Source organism: Mustela nigripes, chromosome 15 (genome assembly GCF_022355385.1).
Source record: "Mustela nigripes isolate SB6536 chromosome 15, MUSNIG.SB6536, whole genome shotgun sequence".
NCBI lineage: Eukaryota > Metazoa > Chordata > Mammalia > Carnivora > Mustelidae > Mustela > Mustela nigripes.
The window spans coordinates 2,580,613-2,606,105 of NC_081571.1; the positions used below are offsets into that span (position 1 = coordinate 2,580,613).

Below are 25,493 nucleotides of genomic sequence, written 5' to 3' on the forward strand. Positions count from 1 at the left end.
AGATCTGCTCTTTTCCTTTATTAGATTGCAAAATTGTTATAATTTATAATTTTTAAATTTACTTTTATATTTACTTACAACTCCCTAAAATGGGCAGGATAAGTATAATTTTATAAAATTTTACAGGGCACCTGGGTGGCTCAATTAGTTAAGTGGTTGCCCTTGGCTGAGGTCATGATCCCAGGGTCCTGGGATGGAGCTTGCACTGAGCTCCTTGCTCAGCGGAGAGCCTGCTTCTCTTTCTCTTGCTCTCTTTGCTTGTGCTTTGTCAAATAAATAAAATCTTAGAAAAAATTAATTTTTACGAAGAATAAAAAAAGGTACGTGATTTGCCCAAGATCATACAGCTAAATAAATGCTAAACAGCATAACTAGGAATTATACCTATTTTTATCCCAAGTCCAGTGCTTTTTCCCTTTTATATTGGTACCAACTTCTAGATTTTTGGTATTTAATTGTTAGTACTTGTACTTGCCTATTAAAGCATTAAGTGGTTTTTTAAAAAAAGCAGAATTTTAGAGGCTGAAATGAAGTATGCCTTCATGCTTAAAACTGTGATTTTAGTTGTTCTCTGCTGATAGATGCTATAAAAAAGCAGCCTGTGATATTTGAAGTTTGTTGCTGGTCTTACTCTAACATTAAGAATGTAAGTCCTTTTATTACATAGTGTCTTTTTTATAGGAACCCATGAGAAACTTTCTTTCTGGCCCTATGAGGAATAATGCCCGCTCTCCCCCCTTACGTGGAATCCGTGCTAACTTAGGGATGTAGGGAATTGTGTAACTGATCATGTATGCTTTTTCGTATTGTCTGTCAGAAAGTCCAGAGTCAAATTTGTGGTTTCTTCTCAGCAAGCGCATAGAATCTCGTGATTGGTACTTTGTGTACTAGCCTAATTACTGACTCCATTTTATGATACTGCCATAGCTTTTCTTTCCTTCTTCCTTCTCACCTGCTTCTGATAAGCCACTTATTTATATTTTCTTACAAGTGCCAATTTGCAGTTGGACTCTTGTTTAGAATAAGAAGTTATATACAAATCAACATATTAAAATTATGCATTAATCAATACCTTAATTATATATAATCACATAATAAATTAACACATATATATATATACATATGTAAACTTATTAAGTAGTATTGGGCACTGTCATCTCAGAGATGAAGAAATGGACTGCACTGGAGACTCAGGTTAAACCGCTTGTTCATCAAATCCCACTTAATAAACTGTGAAGTTCTGCATTTGAATCCAGGTCTGTCTAAATCACAAATACATGTTTTTCAAAATACTGTTTCTCTAAATGAGAAGCTAATAGCAGTAGGGAAATACTATAAGTAGCTACCACAAAAGCTGTAGTTTTGTGTTACCTTCCTTGACTTTCCTGATACAATAAGCCGTATCTCCTAAAATAATTTCCCTTATTAGAGAAGTTGTAAGAAGGTGGCTGAGACCAAGGACAAACATCTCTTTTATAAGGAAAAGGCCATATTACACTCCCATAAAAACCAGACTCAAAGCTCCAAATAACAAAGACCACAAAAATTTTTGTGGAATTTTAATCATTAATATGGTCAGTATGTTGGTGAAAACTTTTTAGAAACGTTGTACATACACAGAGGTTATTTTCTGTTACTTTATAACATGCAAAAAATTTTTTTTTCAGGTTCATTTATGTTTATTTAGAGTTTGGAATGAATGTCTCATATAATAAACGAATAAAAAAATCACTTGGAGAACTACAAGTGTTAGAAAAATTAAAATAGCGAGAAATACAAACATCAATCCTGTCATTTTCCTCAAAATCCCCCTTACCCCGGCTTCAGACTTAGGCTGCATGTGACATTTTGACAAAGTGAATTCCACCCTGGCCCAACCTCAGTTGTGTGCCTCCTGTTATCAGGGCAGTATTATTCTCTCGGGTTCCTAAAACCGGGGTCTGCCAAATTAAGTGTCACTTTCTATTGAATATGGGATGTGAGTCACTACCTTCAAAGGGACATTGTGAGAAGAACTCATTTCCCCAGCCTTCCAGGTGATAAGGCTTTTGTTTGTCAGCTTTCAATCTGACATGCAAAATTTTAAAGACATTTTATGATTATCCATTCTAGCTAGTATAATAATAATTTTAACTTTAGGAGAACTTTGCTCTGTCCAAGAGACAAGTTCTTAAAAAACTGCATTTAAAGCATTGGTTAATTGGATCTTTTTAAACTGCATGATGGCATGACAAATTTCACTGAGTTCATTATTTACAGAAATGCTAGTAAAAATTTTTTTAAAGTAAGAATTTTAAATAAAATTATCCCTTTAAAGAAAATTAAAAGTTAGCACAACTATAAAAATTAACTAGGTTAGCGAATCCTAAAATGAAGGGGGAGTAGTGTATTAGTATGAACAAGTATAGTTGATGATAATGGCTTTGCTTGGTTCTAAATCATGGTATTTATTTTAAAACTTAAAGAAATGTTAAGATAGTAGTATTTTTCAAGTATATAAGAAGAGACATTTTAAAAAATTTTGTGGAGAAAAACTGTTCTAGAGAGGTTAAAATGACTTACTGGAGTTTAACTATGGGGTACACAATGTGATTGGACATAATTCAGAAACTTGGGTCTTCACACATTCCAACTCATTCCTTAATCACTAAGCCCTACAATGTCATCTCCTAAATACGTCTTGAAAACTCTATTTCAAAATCCTTATCGCCACTACACCAGTTCAAGGTGACAGTTCAAGGTGTAGTGGCAATAAGGATTGCTTATCATTTCTTATCTGGAATATCTGAATGGGCTTCTTTCTCATAAAATCTATCCTTTATTCTGCTGCCAAAATGTTGGGCACATCTGACCAAGTATCCTTCATGCATCATTCTTCAGGACCTCCCACTGTTAACTCAAGCTTGATCTTTTGGAGTCTGAAATCTTCTGCGGCAAGTACACACTTTTCCAGCCTCTGTTCTTAACTTTATCATACCACCTTACGTCTATTACTCTAGACTTACTTAACTGCTTATAATTCCCTTTACAAACAATACATTTTCATGCCTCTAGGTCTTTTCTCATGCTGTTCTCTTTTCCTCAGATGCTTTTTCATCCACACATTTTTGCCTGGGAAATTTCTGCTTACATGTCAAGATTCAGCTTAGGTGCCATTTCCTTCAGAAATTTGCATTTACCTTCGAAATTCCCTATAATGAAGTTTTCTTTCTCCTCTTTTTCCAAAGAAATATATCTGAAGGGTTGTGGTAATTTCAGGTTCTTTCACTGTTGATTCCTATAAAAAATGATATAATAATTTCAAGTAATTATAACCAAGAACAAAAAAATAGACCCCGTAGCCTGGACCTCTGTAGGATAATATCCATGAAAGATTCTTCTAACAATAACAACAAAGGCAAAAGAATCCTATCTGTTACTTTGCATAATACTATTCTATAACTGTCTCTGTTCAAGCAAGAGAAAAACAATGAGGGCTAAAATACTCAAGATGGACTTCAGCAGTAAACAAAATCTTAAATCAATCCAAAAAGAGAGCTTTAGAACAGTGAAATATTATTTCAAATGTGATCTCGAAGTGTTTTTTAGTAAGACTCGATTTATTTATCTGACACAGGGAGAGAAAGGGCACAGGCAGGGGGAGCAGCAGGCAGAGGGCGAGGGAGAAGCAGACCTCCCCCCAGGCTGGGCAGGGAGCCTGATGTGGGGCTTGATCCCAGAACCCTGGAATTGTGACCTGGGCTGAAGGCAGACACTTAACTGACTGATGCAATGCCTGCAGCTCTGAAGGACAAAGATAAATTAGTTCAGATGAGGTAGGAAAGTATCAAGGAGAATTTCATTTGTGCTCTACCACAGCAATGAGAAGATCTGGATAGACTGTGAGCATGAGCAAAAGAAAACAGCATGACAACTAAGCAAAGGCACCATAGCAAGAAATAGAACAAATCCACTAAAGACAAAAAACACCCAGTCTAGAATATGTAATGCAAGGAACAATGTATGAGCTCATAAATGCTTTATTTATATTAAAATTTTTTCTATTTTGAGATAGCTATAGATTTACACACAACTGTACAAAATAATACAGAAAGATCTCTTGTACCCTTTACTCAGTTTCCTCCAATGGTGACTGGTGACATCTTATAAAACAATGTAACTTGACACAGTCGACACATAGAAGAACATTTCCTTCACTGCAACAATTCTTTATTTGCTCTTAACACCACACTGATTTCTCTCCCACCCACCCTCTCTTTGACCTCTGGCAACTGCTAATTGACTTTCTTTTCCCCTAATTTCGTTATTTCAAAATGTTATATAAGTAGAACCAAATATTATGTAACTTTATATTATATAATTACAATAAAATATTATGTATTGGCATTTTTTGTTTAGCACAATTCCCTGGATACTCATTCAGGCTGCTGCTGTATCAACAGTTTGTTCCTTTTTATTGCAGAGTACTATTCCATTGTATGGATTACCAGTTTAACCACTCACTTGTTGAAGGATATCTGGGTTGATTCCAGTTTTTGGCTATTATAAATAAAGCTGCTAAAAACATCTGTGGACAGGATTTAGTATGAACACAGTTTTTCATTTCTCTAGGACTGATGCTGATGACTGTATTACTGTTTTATCACAGGGGCAGTATCATTGTACTTTCCCACTGGTAGTAGATGAGTGATCCAGTTTCTCCACATCTTGTAGTCATTTGATATTGTCAATTATTTTATTTTAGTCATTTGATGGGTTTGTTAATTGGCACTGTCCTATGATTAATGGTGTTGAGCATCTTTTCATGTGGTTGTTGGCTACTTGTTTATATCCTTTGGGAAAATATCTATTCAAGTCCTTCACCTAGTTTTAAACTGGGTTGTCTTAAGTCTTTAAGTTCCAGTTAAACATATAGTGTAGTATTAGTTTCAGGGGTACAATATAGTGATTCAACACTTCCATACATTACCTGGTGGTCATCACAACAAGTGTACTCCTTAGTCCCATCACCTATATAGCCCATCCACCCATCTATCCCCCTTCTGCTATCAGTTTGTTCTCTATAGCTAAGAGTCTGATTTATGGTTTGCCTCTCTTTCTTTTTTCTTCTCCATGTTCACCTGTTACATTTTGTTTGTTTCTCAAATTCCACACGTGAGCAAAATCATATGGTATGTGTCTTTCTCTGACTTAATGCTGCTTAGCATAATACTCTTTAGCTCCATCCACGTCATTTTTTTTTTTTTAAAGATTTTATTTATTTACTTGAGAGAGAGACAGTGAGAGAGAGCATGAACGAGGAGAAGGTCAGAGAGAGAAGCAGACTCCCCATGGAGCTGGGAGTCTGATGCGGGACTCGATCCCGGGACTCCAGGATCATGACCTGAGCCAAAGGCAGTCGTCCAACCAACTGAGCCACCCAGGCATCCCATCCACGTCATTTTAAATGACAGGATTTCATTCTTTATGGCTGAGTAATATTTGCCCACGATATGCTTTCCTGCTTTGTTGAAGATTAACCAACTAATCTTCAATTGACCCTATAGTTGTGGGTTCATTTCTGAGTTTTCCACTCTGTTCCACTTAACTATGTGTGCCAGTATCATACTGTTTTGATCACTACAGCTTTATAACATAATTTGAAGTCTGGGATTCTGATGCCTCCAGCTTTTTTCTTTTTCAAGGTTGTTTTGGTAATTCTGTCTTTTATGGTTCCATACAAATTTTAGGATGGTTTGTTCTAGTTCTGTGAAAAATGCTGTTGGTATTTTGATAGGGATTGCATTAAATGCGTAGATTGCTTTGGGTTGTATAGACATTTTAACAGTAGTTGTTCTTCTAATCCATGAACATGGAATGTCTTTCCATTTCTCTGTGTCATCTTCAATTTTTCATCAGGGTTTTATAGTTTTCAGAGTACAGATCCTTTACCTTTCGAGTTAGGTTTATTCCTAGATATCTGATTGTTTTTGGGGCATGTGTAAATGGGATTGACTCCTTAATTTCTCTTTCTGCTGCTTTATTATTGGTGTATAGAAATGCAACAGATTTCTGTATACTGATTTTGTATCCTTTGACTTTACTGAATTCGTTTACCAGTTTTAGCAATCTCTTGACAGAGTTTTTTGGGTCTTCTTTTTTATTTACTTGTCAGAGAGAGAGAGCACAAGCAGGCAGAGGCAGAGAGAGAAGCAGGCTCCCTGCTGAGCAAGGAGCCCGATGTGGGGTTTGATACCAGAACCCTGGGATCATGACCTGAGCTGAGGGCAGCAGCTTAACCCACTTAACCCACTGGCATCCCCAGTTTTTTGGGTTTTCTATATAGACTATCATGTCATCTGCAGAAAGTGGAAGTTTAACTCCTTTCTTGCCAATTTAGATGCTTTTTATTTTTTTGTCTGATTGCTATGGCTAGAAGTTTAGTACTATGTTAAATAACAGTGTTGAGAGTAGACATCCTTATCTTGTTCCTATCTGTAGAAGAAAAGCTCTCAGTTTCCCCCCATTTAGGATAATATCAGCTATTTATTCTTCATATATGGCATTTATTATGTTGAGGTATATTCCCTCTAAACCTACTTTGTTGAGGGTTTTTATCAGGAATGTTATACTTTGTCAAAATGCTTTTTCTGTATCTACTGAAATGATCAAATGGTTATTATCCTTTCTTTCATTAATGTGATGTATCACAACTGACTTATAACCTAGGAATAAATCTCACTTGATTGTGGTGAAAGATTTTTTTTTTGGGGGGGGGGTGAATGATTTTTTTAACGTATTGCTGGATTTGGTATGCTAATATTTTATTGAGAATTTCTGCATTTATGTTCATCAGGGATATTGGCCCATAGTTCTCTTTTTTACTGGTGACTTGTCTGGTTTTGGTTATCAGGATAATGCTGGACTCATAGTATGAATCTGAAAGTTTTCCTTCCTCTTCTATTTTTTGGAATGGTTTGAGAAGAATAGGTATTAACTCTCCTTGAAATGTCTGGCAGAATTTGCCTATGAAGCCACCTGGTCCTAGACTTTTGTTTGTTAACTACTGGTTCAATTTCTTTGCTGGTTATTGGTCTGTTCATTTTCTATTTCTTCCTGTTTCAGGTTTGGTAATTTATATGTTTCTATGAATTTAACCATTTCTTCCAGGTTGTCCAATTTGTTGGCACTGGGTTCTCTTTCTGTTGTTGAGTTGTAGGAGTTCTTTAGCTTTCTTGATACTAGATAGACCCTTGTAAGGTCTATAATTTGCAAATCTCTTCTACCACTCTGTAGGCTGTCTTTTAAATTTTTTTAAAAAAATATTTTATTTATTCATTTGACAGACAGAAATCACAAGTAGGCAGAGAGGCAGGCAGATAGAGAGGAAGGGAAGCAGGCTCCCTGCTGAGCAGAGCCCGACATCCCAGGACCCTGAGATCATGACCTGAGCTGAAGACAGAGGCTTTAATCCACTGAGCCACCCAGGCACCCCTGGCTTTTTAATTTTTGATAGGGTCCTTTGATACACCAAAGTTTCTAACTGTAATGAAGTCCAATACATCAATTTTTCATCTATTGCTTATGTTTTTGGTGTCATAAGAAATCATTGCCAAATCCAATACCATGAAGCATTTCCCCTTTCAAGAAATACTTCTAAGAGTTTTATAGTTGTAGCTTTTATATTTAAGTCTGATTTATTTCAGTTAACTTTTGTATATGGTATGAGGTAGAAGTCCAACCTCACTCTTTTACATGCGGCTATCCAGTTGTCCCAGCACCATATGTTGAAGAGACTTATGCAAAAGAAGTAATTATATATGTGTTTTGAAAACAGCTTTTTTTTCTTTTTAAAGGGGGGTCACTTGCCATAACCAATATAGGTCTGTCATAATTTTTACTAGCTATTGCACTGTATGTGCCATTGTGCAGTTATATATACACACAAACATTTTTTCAAGGTAGCAAGCACGGTTACCTTATTTCTTCTTTATTAACATGCATTCCCCTGCCCCACTCTTGTGTTTGTCACAGAAAAGAGCAAAAAGGTCTGAATTTTCCCATGCCTATTAGCAGTAGGGAAATTCCTGCATATGACATGTGAGCTAGCCAACGTCGCCAGCATAATATAATGAATGTGCTGATATTTAGATTGTTTCCAAAAAATTTTTTTTTACTATGAACACTGTTGTGAGATATACTGTTATACACTTATCTTTGTACACTAGTCATTATAAATTATTATTCATTTGCACCTAAACTTTGTTAGATGTCTTTACAATTTACATTGCCAATCAACAGTACAGAAGAATGCCCATTCCCTCACATCTTGGAGAACACTAAAGATTATCAAACTTATCTTTGCCAATCTGGTAAGAAATAAAACAAAACAAATCACTAGTATTTCAACTTGCATTTTCTTGATTATTCATATTTATTGGTCATTTGTGTTTCTTCTGCTAACTGCCCCTTCATGAACTTTGCCTACTTTTCTATTGAGATGTTAAGTCATTTAAAAAAAGTCACAGCAGTCAAGTTTCCTACAATTTTCTTTTACAGCTTTTGGAACAGGACTACACTGCTTAGCTCAATAATATAAAAACATTTACCTACTTGTTCTTTTCAAATCAGGTATAACTGACATGCAATACTCCATTAGTTTCAGGTATAAAACATAGTGAATTGATGTTTGTATACATTGCAAAATGATCACCACAGTAAATGTGGTCACCATCTTCTACTTTACAAAGTTAATACAATATTACTGACTACATTCCTAATGCTGTACCTCACAACCTAATGACTTATCTTCTCCAAGTCAGTAAGCTGCCCTTCTGTTCAGCTCAGGATTTCCTTTTGTAACTAAAAGTATGTACTTTGTGATCCTATTCTGTTTCTTCCGAACACACCTCTCCTCTGGTAACCACCAATCTGTTCTCTCTATCTATAATTCTTGGTTTTTTTTTTTTTTTTTTAAAGATTCCACATATAAGTGAAATCCTGCGATATTTGTCTTGCTCTGACTTACTTATATTACTTAGAATAATACCCTCAAGGCCCATCCATGTTGTTGCAAATGTCAAGATTTTCTTATGGCTGAGTAGTACTGGGTATATAAACCACATCTTTTTATCCACATATCTATCAATGGACACTTAAATTGCTTTCATACTTTGGCTTTGTAAATAGTGTTGCAATGAAAAAAGGGGTACATATACATTTCTGAATTAGTGTTTGTTTTCTTTGATTAGATACCCAGTAACAAAATTGTTGTATCATACTGTAATTCTATTTTTTTTTTCCCCCAAGATTTTATTTACTTGGGAGACTGAGTGAGACAGAGAACACAGCTGGGGGAGAGGCAGAAGAGGAAACAAACTCTCCCTGAGCAGGGAGCCTGATGTGGGGCTTAATACCAGTACTCTGGGATCATGACCTAAGCTGAAGGCAGATGCCTAAGAGACCGAGCCATTCAGGCACCCCCTGTAGTTCTATTTTTAATTTTGAGGAGTCCCCATATGGTTTTTCACAGTGGCTGTACCAATTTACAATGCCATCAACAATACAGTGTTCCCTTTTCTCCACATCCTTGCCAGCATTTTGTTATTTCTTGTCATTTTGACATTAGCCCTTCCAACAGGTGTAGGTGCTATCTCATTGTGGTTTTGATTTGCATTGCCCTGATTAGTGATGCTGAGCATCTTCACATGTGCCTGTTTGCCATCTGTAGGTCTTCTTTATGAAAACGTCTATTCAGATCATCTGCCCATGTTTTAATTGAATTGTTTTCCCTATTGAACTGTATAAGCTCTTCATATCTATTTTGGATATTAACCCTTTAGCAGATATATAATTTACAAATATCTTCTTCCATTTTGGAAAGTTGCCCTTCTGTTTGAGGGTTTCCTTTGCTGTACAGAAGCTTTTTAGTTTGATGTAGTCCCATTTGTTTATTTTTGCTTTTGTTCCCTTTGCCTTTGGAGTCAGATAAAAAAAAAAGTCACTAAAACTGACTTCAAGGAACTTATTGTTTAGGTTTTCTTCTTTGGCATTTATGGTTTTAGGTCTTACATTCAAGTCCTGAATCCATTTTCAGTTAATTTTTTGTATATGGTGTAAATAGTGGTCCAATTTCATTCTTTTGTGTGTAGCAGCTGTCCAGCTTTCCCAACACTATTTATTAAACAGACTGCCCTTTCCCCATTGTATAATCTTGCCTCCTTTGTTGAAACTTAACTGACCGTATACGTGTGGATTTATTTCTGGGTTATCTATATCTATAGTTCCATTGATCTACGTGTTTGTTTTAATGAAAATACCACACTGTTTTGATTATTATAGCTTCATAATACTGTTTGAAATCAGGCAGAGTAAAACCTCTGGCTTTGTTCTTCTTTCTTAACATTCCTTTGGCTATTTAGGGTCTTTTGTGGTTCCCTCCACAGAAGTTATAGTATTACTCTAATTCTATAAAACAATGTCATTGGAATTTTGATAGGGATTGCAATGCATCTGTAGATTGCTTTGGGTGTATGAACATTAAACAATATCAATTCCTCTAACCTATGACAAAATATATCTTTCCATTTTTTGTGTTATCTTCAATTTCTTCCATCAATGTCATATAGTTTTCAGGCAATAGATCTTTCACGTCCTTGGTTAAATTTATTCCCTGGCATTTCGTTGTTTTTAATGCAACTGTAAATAGAATTATTTTCTTGATTTCTCATATATTTTTGTTAATGTACAGAAATGCAAGAGAGCTTTGTATATTAATTTTGTATCTTGCAACTCTACTGAATTCACTTATTAGTTCTGATAGTTTTTTGGCAGAGTCTATAGGTTTTCTACATCCAGTATCATGTCATCTGCAAACAATGAAAATGTTACTTCTTCCTTTCCAGTATGGATGCCTGTTATTTCTTTTTCTTGCCTAATTGCTCTGGCTAGGACTTTCAATTCTATGTTGAATAAAAGTGGCAAAAGTAGGCATCCTTCTTTTGTTCTTGATCTTACAGGAAAAGCTTTAGCTTTTCACCACTGAGTAAGATCTTAGCTGGGGCTCTGTCATATACAGCCTTTAATATGTTGAGGTATGTTCCCTCTATACTCATTTTGTTGAGTTTTTTTTTTAATCATAAATGTATGTTGAATTTTCTCTGTATTTTTTATGCATCTACTAGAATATGATTTTCGGCCTTCATTTTGTTGATGTGGTTATATATCACCTTGATTGATTTGTATATGCTGACCATACTTGTAACCCTAGAGTAAATCCCACTTGATCATGATGTAAGATCATTTTAATGTAATTCTGAGTTTGGGGTATTAGTATTTTGTTGATTTTTGCATGTATTTTCATCAGGGATATTGGCCTGTCATTTCCTTTCCCTTCTTTTCCTCCCTCCCTCCTCCTTTCCCTCTGTTTCTTCTTGGTGTTCTTCTTTGCTTTTGGTATAAGGGTAATGCTGGCCTTGCAAAATCAGTGTGGGAGCATTCCCTCCTCTTCAAAATCTTGGAGGACTTTGAGAAGTATAGGCACTAAAAGTTCTTTGAGTGTTTGGTAGAATTCACCAGTGAACCTGTCCTGTTCTGGACAGCTTGTTAGGAGGTTTCTGATTACTGGTTCAGTCTCCCACAGTATCTAAGGTATGCCTGCATTCTTGGTTGGAAGTTGTTTTCCTTTCATCATTTTGAATATGTCATGTCACTCCCTTCTGGCCTGCAGTTTCTGCCATGAAATCTTCTAATAGCCTTATGGGACTTCCCTTTTTTTTTTTTTTTTTTTTAAAGATTTTATTTATTTATTTGACAGGCAGAGATCACAAGTAGGTAGAGAGGCAGGCAGAGAGAGAGAGAGAGAGAGAGAGAGAGGAGGAAGCAGGCTCCCCACTGAGCAGAGAGCCCGACGTGGGGCTCGATCCCAGTACCCTGGGACATTTGGCTTAGAAAATGCAAAGGGGCTGATATCTAAGGGACCCAAAGTGCTTTAAAAGGGGCATCTCAGTTTCCTATAGCACTTTGGGTCCCTTAGATATCAGCCCCTTTGCATTTTCTAAGCCAAATGTTTTGGGGCTCATCTTTCTGGTTCAGAGGGTGCTGCGAGACACCATCCCCTCACTCTTCCAGGAGAATTACTGGACTGTTGTGGCACAGTGCTGGGTGTCACAGTGCTGGGGTGGGGTTTCTGGTAAGACCATCTGACTCTCCTACGTATCTTTTTCCCTTCTGTTGTGGAGAAACAGTTCATCTAGTTTTTAGATCTTTTTCAGAGGGAAATAATCCATATGTAGCTGTAGATTTGATGTATCTGTGGGACAGGGTGAGTTCAAGATCTTCCTATGCTGCCATCTTGCAGAAAAGCCCCACATTTCCTCAAGTATTTCCATTGTTTGACTTTTGACATTATCTGTGATTCCTCTGGAATTTATTCTGCGATAGGAACTGATATATACACCCAGCACAGTCAGTCACACCATTAGTCACAAAGATGTAGTAAATGCCCATTATGTGTCAGACACCATGTTAGGCCTTGGGGCTTCATGGGTCTCTATTCCTGTTGGGTACATGGGCATTCAACAAGCTATTAAAAATAATAATCTAAGCATGAAAATATTGGGAAGAAGTTCAAGGAGCTTTGGGAGCATATAAAGGGTTTCCAACTCACTTAGCAGCTTAGACAAGGCTTTCCTGAAAAAAAATACCATTTAAACTGAGATCTAAAGTTTGAACCAAAGTTAAGAAAATAAGAAGTGGGAATAAACATTCCAAACAGGAAACATATATAAACGTCTGAAGGTGCTAGAGAGCATGGTGCTCTGTGGCTGGGGTGTAGACAGCAATAATAATAAATATAAAGCAAATATAGCAGAGTTTTAGGAGATTTGAATAGATTAACTAATACGATCCTCAAAACAACCTACTGAGGTAGATTACTATTAATCCTTTTTTTTCTTTTCTTCAAGATTTTATTTTAAGTAATCTCTACACCTAAGATGGGGGTTGATCTCAACAGATCAAGAGCTGCACATTACCGACTGAGCCGGCCAGGCACCCCTATTATTCTCATTTTATAATGAAGAACCTTTTTATGCAAAGAGAATTACACTAATTTTATGCAAGGAGAAGTATACTAATTTACCTGGAGCTACACAGCTATTAAGAGATGTTGGCAGTTGGTCTTTCTGAGTCAGGTTTTTTTTTTTTTTTTTTTTTGATGATTCATTAGTTACATGTAACACCACATCTCCAAATGTGCTCTCAATACCCATCACCCAGTTACCCCATTCCCTCCACTTCCTCCCTTCTGTAACCCTCAATGTTTCCCAGAGTCCAGGGTCTCTCATGGTTTGTCTCCCTCTTTGATTTTTTTCCATTCAGTTTTCCCTCCCTTCCCCTGTGGTCCTCCATGCTATTCTTTATGTTCCACATAGAAATGAAATCATGTAATTGTCTTTCTCTGCTTGACTTATTTCACTTAGCATAATCCCCTCCAGTTCCACCCATGTCGATGAAAATGATGGGTATTCATCCTTTCTGATGGTTGAGTAATATTCCATAGTATATATGGTGCACATCTTCTTTATCCATTCATTTGCTGAAGGACATTTTGGCCTCTTCCACGTTTTGGCTATTGTTATATCATATTTGTGCTTTTAGGTCACCCTGGCTATAATATGAAAGTGAATTAGAAAATACAGGAGTGGATCCAGAGAGATCAGTTAAGAGGCCACTGCAGTAAATGAAATGATAAGTGATGGTAGTCTGATAAAATGATAGTCACGGAAAAAGAACAACAACAACAACAAATCTGAGACACATTCAAGAGGCAGAACAGACAGTACCTAGTGACTAATTGGATATGAGAAGTAAGGAGATTACTCCCTTTTTTCTGGATTACTGAAAAGTAATTTGGTAATTTTTTCCTACTGATTTAAAATGATATCTGTATTATATGCTATTGTTCATATGTATTTGGGTTTATTTTATTTGAGTATTCTATTGCTCACTATACCATTTCATTACCCCTCTCATTACTTGCATTTTCTAGACTATTCTTGGCTATTCTCTCGTGTTTATCTTCCAGATGAAGTTTAAAAGCATTTTGGCAAGTCTCTGTACACCTCTTACCTCTCAAACACTACCACCAAAGAAGAAACCATCCAACTCCTCCCCGCAAACCTCAAAATACAACCAAACAAAACCAAAATCAGGTACTCAGGTGTTGAGTTCTGATGTAGACTGTACTAAATTCATAGATTAATTTACTGCAGATTGATCACTTCACAAGGCTCACTAGTCCTACCCAAGAATAAAGCCTACCTTTATTTCAATCTTCTCTTATTTCCTCAATTAAAATTTATTGTTTATAGTTTTCTTTATTTAGATTCTTTTAATTTTTTGTTTGTTTCTGAACTTTTCTATTTGTGCATAGTTGACATACAATGTTACTTTAGTTTTAGGTGCACAACAGTGATTCAACATCTCTGTGTGTGAGCTGTGCTCACAACTGTAGCTCCCACCTGTCATTGAACAACACTATTACAATACCACTGACAATATTCCCTATGCTGCACATTTTATTCCCTAGATCTTTAAAATATTAATCTATTTTTCATGTATCTTAAAAACTAGTTAATTATTAAATGGTCAGTGTCATTAATATAAGCTGTATCGAAATGCACTGTAGTTCATGCTTTTGGTATATAGTATGGCATTTATTTTAAAAGGTAAACTTTTATACTTTATTACCTGTATTGGTTTACCTAAAATATTTGCTTTTGGAACTTACTTACCATGTTTATTAAAAGTCAATGTAAACCTATTGGCCAATTAAAATGTGGTAACTGCCTTCTGATTTCCCACAGGATAAAATGACAAAAAAGGTTTTCCCCAAAAAGCAAATAGCTGGACAAAATGGTCATAACACAACTATTTAGCACTGCGGAATCCAACCAAAGGCACATAATAAAGTGAGAAGCGTTTTTCAAATTAACTATTAAACTTTGGGCAGCAAACGTCTATGGCCTTCTTGCCTTTTCTATTCTACCCTATGGGAGTTCTACCAGAGAGTGTCAGGCTGTCCAAAACCAGTTTCCCTGTTGCTGATGGAGGGAGTTTGCAGGTGATCTTGGTGGCTCCTTTAAGCGAGACTGTAGTCCTCTTTGGAGCAAGCAATGGACTCAGATGGTCAGGTACTTGAAAGTCTGAGGAGCCGAGACAACCAGAAGGACTTGCTGTGCTCTCCTTGTACCCTAGGTTGTGCTCCACATTTAGCAGAGACCACACCAGCTGGAGCTGCCCACAAATCCTTGGCTCAAAGAGCTGACATAGGTGTGTGTACTGGCAGGCTTAAAAAGAGCTTACATGTGAATGTACTTCCAACCTTACACAAACACATTGGCGGGGGGAAGGGAGGACACACCTTATTATCTCTGTGGTCTTAGTACAGTCTCTGGCTGGACACTTAAAACTGTGCGACACAGTAGTGACTCCTAGGAAGCCAGGCTAAAAGTAAAAATCAAATAGATTTCCTGTGCAGTAATTCTTCCCTTGAGGGAAAAGAGTCCATTTATAATAGTAAAAAAGTAATGTCACTAGGGATGCCCTTAAGAAACAAATTTCAGATAAATGAAAATATTAAATGTAAAAATCCAAAAGCACAACTAAAGGAGAGGATAATACAGGTTAGTATTTATAACTGATTTTGATTTAAAAAAATGAAAGAGGTTAGATAAATAAAATTAAAAGACAAATAAATATGACCATGTAAAAAATAACATTTATAACCAAAATGTCATAAACAAAACCAAATCTGACAAATATTTCAATAATTTTGAAAAAATTTTTAAAAGTACTCTTAAAAGTAAATATAAAGAGAAATCTAAAGAAATTCCCAAAGAACAGAAAATCTGTAAGAAATATCTTGAAAAAGAGTAACTGAGATACCTTTTCCCCTATCTAACTGGCACTACTTAAAAAAAACAGAACAAAAACAGATACCAATTCTGGAGACACTGCTCACAGGGGGGCATGTTTACTCAGTGGTGGTTAGGACTGTAAACTGTTATAACCTTTCTAGAAGGCAGTATGACCATATGAATCTAAAGTCTTAAAAGTATCCACATCTTGGGCACCTGGGTGGCTCAGTGGGTTAAGCCACTGCCTTCGGCTCAGGTCATGATCTCAGGGTCCTGGGATCGAGTCCCGCATTGGGCTCTCTGCTTGGCAGGGAGCCTACTTCCCTCTCTCTCTCTCTCTCTGCCTGCCCCTCCGTCTACTTGTGATCTCTCTCTATCAAATAAATAAATAAAATCTTAAAAAAAAAAAGTATCCACGTTTTTTGACCCAACGATCTCACCTTTAGAACACTGTCCTAAATTCACACGTTTAACTATTTACTGGTTAAATAGTTAAATAAACTATTTATTTGTTGATTCTAACAGCAAAGATTTGGAAACAATCTTAATGATCAATAATAAAAATGTCATATTCATATAATTAAATACTTGTTCATTCATTTAAAAATATTTATTGAACATTTAGAGCATGCTTTGGTGCTTTCCCAGACTATATAGATACAACTCATGCAGTAAAGAATTTACCATACCCAGATAGAGGTCTGGCTTTTGTCCTGGGCTGCTGGGAGGTCATCTCTATGGTTAAGTGTCTTGTTTGCTTGAGGGCCTTGGGCCATACCAGACTAACCATGAGGTTTAAGGTGGTGGCTTGGGTCATGGAGGATAGCACCACCTCCAGAATGGCTAGACACGGGGGTCAGCAACATGGGTATCCAAACAAATTTATATAGCTGACCCCAAGAAAATCTCTGGACATTAGGGCCCTGATTGGACCCCCTCCATGTGTACTGTTATATATCTTGTAGGGACAGTTAGTGCTATCCATGATCCCCGTGGTGGGGACAACTGGAACCTATGCTTGTGGAACTTTCTGGACCTCTGCCTCATGCGTGTCTTGCATGGGCTGATTTTAATCTGTATCTGCTCACTGTAAGAAACGGCCCATGAACCTAACAATTTTCAGTTAGCTTTTTGAGTCCTTCCAGTGAATAATGGAACCCAAGGGTGGTCTCAGGGTCCCCTGAACTTGCAGCTGCTACCAAAAGTAAGTGGTCTCATCTGTACCCCAATGTTCATAGCAGCAATGGTCACAGTCGCCAAACTGTGGAAAGAACTAAGATGCCCTTCAACGGATGAATGGATAAGGAAGATGTGGTCCATACACACTATGGAGTATTATGTCTCCATGAGAAAGGATGAATACCCAACTTTTGTATCAACATGGATGGGACTGGAGGAGTTTATGCTGAGTGAAATAAGTCAAGCAGAGAGAGTCAATTATATGGTTTCACTTATTTGTGGAGCCTAAGAAATAACATAGAGGACATGGGGAGATGGAGAGAAGGGGGACTTGAGGGAAACTGGAGGGGGAGACGAACCATGAGAGACTATGGACTCTGAAAAACAAACTGAGGGTTTTGAAGGGGCGGTGGGTGGGAGGCTGGGTGAGCCTGGTGGTGGATATTAGGGAGGGCACGTATTGCATGGAGCACTGGGTATGGTGCATAAACAATGAATTCTGTTACAATGAAAAGAAATTAAAAAAAAAAGTAAGTGGTCTTGTGGACTGCTCCCTAACTTCAAACAACTGTAAAGAGAGGAATGATGCTTACAGTTCAGAGGAGGACACAGACAATTATATTAATGTGTGAGAGGTGTTATGATGGTGGACATACAGGGTACGATGGGAACACACAGGATATATACATCTAGGAATAGGGAATACCATTCAAGGAATCAGATGTGGGTAAAGGAAGTCCAGCACAGGATTGCTCAAAGGGATGAAATGTAAGAAAGAATTGTGATTTTAATAATTTGCAAAATTTGAAGCAGACATGCTCTAAAAAGATGAAATAATTTGGAAATTTAAGAAAATCTCATGGAAAGCATGCTGTGGAATTAGAACTGTCTGCAAGATTATCAACAGAAAATTTACTGATATACATTAGTGGTGGGAATGAAAATTGTTTCATTTTCTATAGGAGATACTTGCCAAATTTGTCAAAATTTATCAACAACCTTAGAAATATCATACCTTTTGACCTAGCAATCACATTTCTGGGAAGTTATCCCTCAGATATATTCACATATATATATAAAAAGATCCATTACAGGATTATTAACTGTAGCATTATTTGCATTATCAAGGGGCTGGATATACATTAAGATTGGATATACTGTTTTTAAAGAGGGGAATGGTTAAACTAGTACATCATACAAGAAAGCACTATGGCACTGTTAAAAAGGAGATATTCAGACGTATTGAGGAAAAAACGGGAGAGTATGAAACAACATCCTGGGCTACTCCTTGCAGAAAAGTAGAAAAAAGTACACATGGATGTATTTAGTTACTTCTTTACAGATACACTTATACACACATGAGGTATCTCCAGGCAAATACATAGGACACTTAAAGTACTCATTGCCAGGGAGAACTAGGTGACTGGGATGAAAATGCTGCCCTCTGCACATATTCTTTTTGAATCTTTTGAAGTTTGGACCATGTGAATGTAGCAAATCTATTCAAAATATTTAGAAAAATGAAGTTACTGATAATTTTCCCAACGATGTGAGAATATTTATTTGACAAACAGAAGAGAGAAACTACTGTAAATATCATCTGTCTGGAAATACTCAGTTTATTTGCACATACCTGGCATTCTGTTTCATTAGCTGTTGTTGTCTTCAAGTCATCTTGTTTACTTATGATCTTCTGTAGCTAAAAAGATAGCAAACGTGAATTCAGCTGTGTGACTACTGGACTAAGAAACAGATGCTAAGTTTTCATTATAAAATATATACTAATTGTTAAGTAGCAACCTAAATTCTGCATTATAGCTAATATTGTACTTTTTCTTAAATCATATAAGAATTAAAGGAGTACTTACATTCTTAAAATTTGAATCAATTTCTTCCTCTTAAGAAAGCTGGTTTACGTAATACATATTCCAAAGACATTACTCTATAAAAACTTCAAGATTACCATCATTCTTCAAGGGAACTTTGATTCATAATTAAGTTTTTGTATCACTGCTAGTTTACGGCCACATTTTCAAGTATATAGCCCCCCCCCCCCCTTTTTTTAAAGGGGAATGGTAGAGGAAGAGGGAGAATTTTTTTTTTAAGAGAGAGAGACAGACAGACAGACACTCTTTAAGCAGGCTCTACACCCAGAGTGGAGCCTGACTTGGGGCTCGAGCTCATAATCTTGAGATCATGTGAGATCCTGACCTCAGAGGAAATCAAGAGTTGGTCACTTAACCAACTGAACCACCCACGTGCCCCTCAAGTATATAGCTCTTCAGAAGCTACTTATACCATATAAAAATGGTCTTCTTCTCCTTATGCATTTGTAAAGCATCAAAATAATTTTTTTAAAATATTTTATTTATTTGAGAGAGTGAGAGAGCTCGAGAGAGCAGAAGCAGGGGGAGGGGCATAGGGAGAGTCAGAGAATCCCAAGCAGACTCTGAGCTGAGCCATTCAGGTGCCCCAAGCATCAAATTAATTAAAAAACCTACAGTTCTGCCATATATAAAATTGTCAATAGTACCCTGAGACCGAATACATTTAAAAACCTACCTTTCAGAGTCATTTGTACCAATCCTCATGTGGAAAGCAAATTAAAAAAAAAAAAAAGTTTTAAAAAAATTAAATGTAGAAATAATCTGAAACTATGGATTCAAATGAATTAGGAGACAAACCTTCACTCATTTTTTTCTAGGCTACTTCTTTATTAACAGTTTGAAAATTGTTCCAACTAAATTCCAAATTAATTATCTCAAGTTTTGCTGCCTCTATTATGTTTGTTTTAGGTAAGGTTTATCTCTAGTTCTCTTAGTCCCTCAAACTTTTCCACATCTCCCCCACAAATTTTTTAGGGAAAAAGTGTTGAAAAGTTTTACATTTGTTTTATCCTTATTTTTTAAGTTGATAGTCAAATATATAATGCTGAATTCAATACCTTTCTCCCTTTGCTTACTGTGTCTCCTTTAAAAATTTTTACAATGGAAAATTTTAAACATAGCGAAGTAAAGAGAATTCTGTAATAAACCAAACATTCTTTAGCTTCAACTTATCAGTACTCTGCCATTCTGGGTTTATTTATCCTTCTACCTATTCCCAGGTTCCTTGTCAATTGTTATCATTTACAGCACTTTAAAAAAAAAACCCATTTTATTTATTTGTTTGAAAGAGACAGAGGGAACACATGCAGGGGAGTGGGAGAGGTAGAAGCAGGCTCCTGGCTGAGCAGGGAGCCTGATGCAGGCCCCAATCCCAGACACAGGGACCATGACCTGAGCAGAAGGCAGATGCTTAACAACTGATTCCCACAAGCACCCCTCATTTATGGCTTTTGAGGAAAAATTTATGTACACTAAATGTACAAATCATAGCCACTCAATTTTGACAAATGGATATAACCGAGTAACCCATCCTCCTATCCCAGAATAGAACATTTCTGATTTCTCAGAAAGTTCTTTGTGTTTCTTCCCCACTCAATCCTTCCCCTCTGCATTCCCACAAAGAAAATATCAGAGATTGAGTTTTTTCTCCCATATTAATGAGTTTCACTTAGTTTAGAAATTCAAATAAATTGCATCAAATGGAATGTATTCTTTTGTGCTGTGGTCACCTTCTACTCTGCATAATGGTTTTGAGATTCATTCATGTTTGTACATAAGTAGTGTGTGTTCTTATTTATTGTTGAGCTGTATCCCACTGTATAAATATATCACTATTTATCCATTCACTTGTTGACAGATGTTTGTACTGTCTCTGGTTTTTGATTAGTGTGAATTAGTGATTAGTGTGAATCAAGCTACCATAAATTTTCTGTTTCTAGCTTTACTAAGGTATTCTTAATATACAAAATCTTGGACACATGCATACATCTGAGATACATCAAGTTATAAACATACCTATCACTACCAAAAGATTTGTGTGTTTCTTTTTTCCTTTGGTGTAAGAACACTTAGCATGTGATGTACCTTCTTAAGTCTTTTTTTTTTTTTTAAATTTATTTGACAGAGATCACAAGTAGGCAGAGAGGCAGTAGAGAGAGAGGAAGAAGTAGGCTCCCTGCTGAGCAGAGAGCCCAAAACGGGGCTTGATCCCAGGACCCTGAGATCATGATCTGAGCTGAAGACAGAGGCTTTAACCCACTGAGCCACCCAGGCGCCCCCCTTCTTAAGTTTTTAAGTGTACAACACCATACTCTTAACTATATGCACTATGTTGTACAGCAGATTTCTGCCATAAGCTTTCTTGCACAATTCTTTTGTTTTTTTAGTGGACATATTTTAATATTTCACTCAGATGAATTCCTTGGAAGGGAAGAATTAAATTCTTCTTAACTTTAAATTATTAAGTTGTTGAGTTCTTTATCGATTCTGGATACAAGTTCTTTGTCAGATATCTGCTTGAAAATATTTCCTCCCATCCTGTAGTTTGCCTATTCATTTTCTTAATGGGTCTCTGAATGAATAAAAGTTTTTGATTTGGATAAAGACTAACTTAATTTTTTTCTTTTGTGGTTATTGCTTAGTGCCCTACGAAACTCTGAATATCCTAGATCCTGAGTATATTCTCTCATGTTTTTTCCCAGAAACTTAATGGGTTTAGTTTTATGTTTAGGTCTATAATTTATCTCAAATACATTTTTATACAGACACACCTTGCTTTATTGCACTTTGTAGATATTGCATTTTTAATTTTTAAAAAAGATTAATTAATTAATTAATTAATTAATTAATCTGACAGGCAGAGATCACAAATAGGCAGAGAGGCAGGCAGAGAGAGAGGTTCACCCTCAGGCTTCCCACTGAGCACAGAGCCCAATGCGGGGCTCGATCCCAGGGCCATGGGATCCTGACCTGAGCTGAAGGCAGAGGCTTTACCCACTGAGCCACCCAGGCGCCCCTGTAGATACTGCGTTTTTTAAAATTGAAGATTTGTGTCAATCCTGTATTGAGCAAGGCTCTTGGAGCTATTTTCCCAACAACTCTTGTTCACTTTGTGTCTCTGTGTCACATTTTGGTAATTCTCATAATATTTCAAGCTTTTTCATTATTTTTATATTTGAACTGCTGCAATCTCATGATTAAACTTTAATGGATTAAGAATTACTTCTTATGAATGAGCACAGAAAGTGGTTTCTTGAAATGGAATCCACTCCTAGAGAAGATTGTTGAAATGACAATAAAAGATTTAGAATATTATATAAACTTAGCTGATAAAGTAGTCAGCAGGGTTTGAGAAGACTGACTCCAATTTTGAAAGAAGTAAAAGCATCAAACGCTAGAGAGAAATCATTTGTGACAGTCAATCAGTGAGGCAAACTCCACTGTCTTAAGAAATTGCCCAACTTCCAGTAACCACAACCCTGTTCCATCAGCAGCCATAAATATGGATACAGGACCCTTCAGTAGCAAAAAAGATTACCACTCACTAAAAGCTCAGCTGATGGTTAGCATTTTTTAGCAATAAAGTACTTTTTAATTAAAGTATGTGCATTCATCTTTTCAGACATAATGATATTGCACTCAACAGATTAAATGCACTAGGAAACCAAAAAATTCATTTGACTTGCTTTATTATGGTGGTCTGGAACTAAATTTGTGGTATCTGCAAGGTATGTCTACATATGGTTTGAGGCTGGGGTTATAACTAATTTTTTTTTCATATATATCCAATTGTTTTAGTGTCATTTATTGAAAAGACTTTTCTCTTCCCATGAACTGAGCTGGTGACTTTATGAAGAATTAAGCAACCATGTATGGATTCTTTATTATTTTCCACTAATCTACTTACTTAGATCAATATCACAGTGTCACCATTACTGTACCTTTGTAGTTAAGTCTTAAAGTCAGGCAGTGCGAGTTATCCAGATTTGCTCCTGTTTCTCAAGATTGATTTGAGTGTTCCAGGTCCTTTTTTTTCTTTTTTAAAAATCAAATTGTTAATTTCTTGTTAATTTCCCAAAAAAAGCCTTCTGGGATTTTGCTTGGGAATTTAAATCTTTAGACCAATTTGGGAAGAACTGACATTTTAACACTATTGAATCTTCTTACCATTAACATGGTATATTCCTCCATTTATTTAGGTTTCCTTAAATTTCTACTGGCAATGTCTGAAGCTTTTGGTGAATGCTTTTGTTAAATTTATTTCTACTTTATCTGATACCATCCAAAGGAGAACCGATTTTAATTTCATTTTCCAACTATTTGCTGCTAGTATGTAGAAATACAACTGATTTCTCCATATGACATTCTGTATTGAGAACTTCCTAAATTTGCTTTTGGTTCTAGCAGCTTTCCTTTTCTTATTGATATCTGTGAATAAAGTTGGATTTACTTCTTCCTTTCCAATCTTTTTATCCACCCCCCACTTGTATTGCTATTATTAGAATCTTCAGTAAAATGTTGAACAGAAGAGAGGAGGAAAATACAGCTTGCCTTGTTTCTGATCATAAAGGGACAAATTCTATATCTGATCTGTACCATGGTGCCACCTTTAAATTTTTTATAAATGCCCTTCATCAGATTGAAAAACTTGTCTTCAATATCTACTTTGCTCAGTTTTATTATAAAGTGCTTATTTTCTTAAGTATTTTGTAAGCATGTAGTGATAGGATCATGTGGATCTCTCCTTTATTTTGTTAATACACTGGTCTGCACTGATTGATTTTCAGTCTTTAAACAAATTTTGTATTCTCTGCATAAATCTCACTTGATTTTGGTGCATTATTTTATAAAGTATATAATGTGTTTTGTTCTATCAGATTAGGTATTCTGTGTCTTTGTTCATGATGAAAGCTGGTCTGTAATTTATTTTTCTTGTTATACCTTTGCCAAGTTTTAGTTATCAGGAATATGCTGTTCTTATGAGAGGGAACTGTTCCTTTTTCTTGTATTTTCTGAAAGAGTTTGTGAAAATTTGACATTTCTTCTTTCATAAATGCTTGACAGATTTCACCAGTAAAACCATCTGGGCCTGGATATTTCTTTTCTTTTCTTTCTTTTTTTTTTTTTTTTAAGATTTTATTTATTTATTCGACAGAGAGAGAGAGAGAGAGAGAGAGAGAGAGATCACAAGTAGGCAGAGAGGCAGGCAGAGAGAGAGAGAGAGAGAGAGATAGAGAGCAGGCTCCCTACTGAGCAGAGAGCCCGATAGGGGAGCTCAATCCTAGGACCCTGAGTTCATGACCAAAGGCAGAGGCTTAACCCACTGAACCATCCAGGTGCCCTGGGCCTGGACATTTCTTTGTGGGAAAGTTTTTTTTTTTTTAAATTTATTTTTTATTTATTTTCAGCATAACAGTATTCATTATTTTTGCACCACACCCAGTGCTCCATGCAGTCCGTGCCCTCTATAATACCCACCACTTGGTACCCTGACCTTCCCCCCCACCCCTTCAAAACCCTCAGATTGTTTTTCAGAGTCCATAGTCTCCCATGGTTCACCTCCCCTTCCAATTTCCCCCAACTCCCTTCTCCTCTCTATCTCCCCATGTCCTCCATGCTATTTGTTATGCTCCACAAATCAGTGAAACCATATGATAATTGACTCTCTCTGCTTGGCTTATTTCACTCAGCATAATCTCTTCCAGTCCCGTCCATGTTGCTAAAAAAGTTGGGTATTCGTCCTTTCTGATGGAGGCATAATACTCCATAGTGTATATGGACCACATCTTCCTTATCCATTCGTCCGTTGAAGGGCATCTTGGTTCTTTCCACAGTTTGGTGACTGTGGCCATTCCTGCTATAAACATTGGGGTACAGATGGCCCTTCTTTTCACAACATCTGTATCTTTGGGGTAAATACCCAGGAGTGCAATGGCAGGGTCATAGGGAAGCTCTATTTTTAATTTCTTGAGGAATCTCCACACTGTTCTCCAAAGAGGCTGTACCAACTTGTGGGGAAGTTTTTGATAACATATTCAATTTCTTTGATAAAGTGCTATTCAGATTTCTCTCTCTTGTTAGTTTTGGTAAGTTTTTTTTTTAAAGGCATTGTCCAGTTCATTTGAGTTATCAAATTTATAGTTACATATGAATAAGTTGTTCACAATATTCCATTTTAATCCTTCTGATATTTGCAGAATCTGTGGTGATATTTCCTTTTTATTTCTAACACTGGTAATTTGGACCCTCTTTAAAGTACTCAGATTGGATTCAGTACTAAAAGTTATTTATAATTTATCATACAGATAACAGTTCAAAAATACAAATAGATGTTATGCATAGTGATGATAAGTTTTTGTACAAAATTTTAAAAAACATATGTCTTTTATTATGACATTTAATATAGTTGTTACAATCTTCATAGTCATTAAATACTTACAAATAAACCAAAGCAATTAAGATTAGTTCACTGAAATGATAATTTTTTAGGAGACGTTTTACAACATTGGCTTATTCTAATATGGTGTGG

General features: G+C 36.3%; 1 protein-coding gene across 2 annotated transcripts in view; it reads right to left on the bottom strand.

The window, feature by feature from the left end:
• MICU2 (mitochondrial calcium uptake 2) overlaps positions 1-25,493 on the bottom strand; it is a 156,596-nt gene that overhangs the window by 14,849 nt on the left and 116,254 nt on the right. For both annotated transcript variants that reach the window (XM_059377493.1, XM_059377494.1), the window contains 2 exons: positions 18,712-18,777; positions 3,180-3,277 (listed from right to left, as the gene is read on the bottom strand). In XM_059377493.1, coding sequence (XP_059233476.1) covers positions 3,180-3,277; positions 18,712-18,777 — 164 coding nt within the window. The remainder of the gene's footprint in view (positions 1-3,179; positions 3,278-18,711; positions 18,778-25,493) is intronic.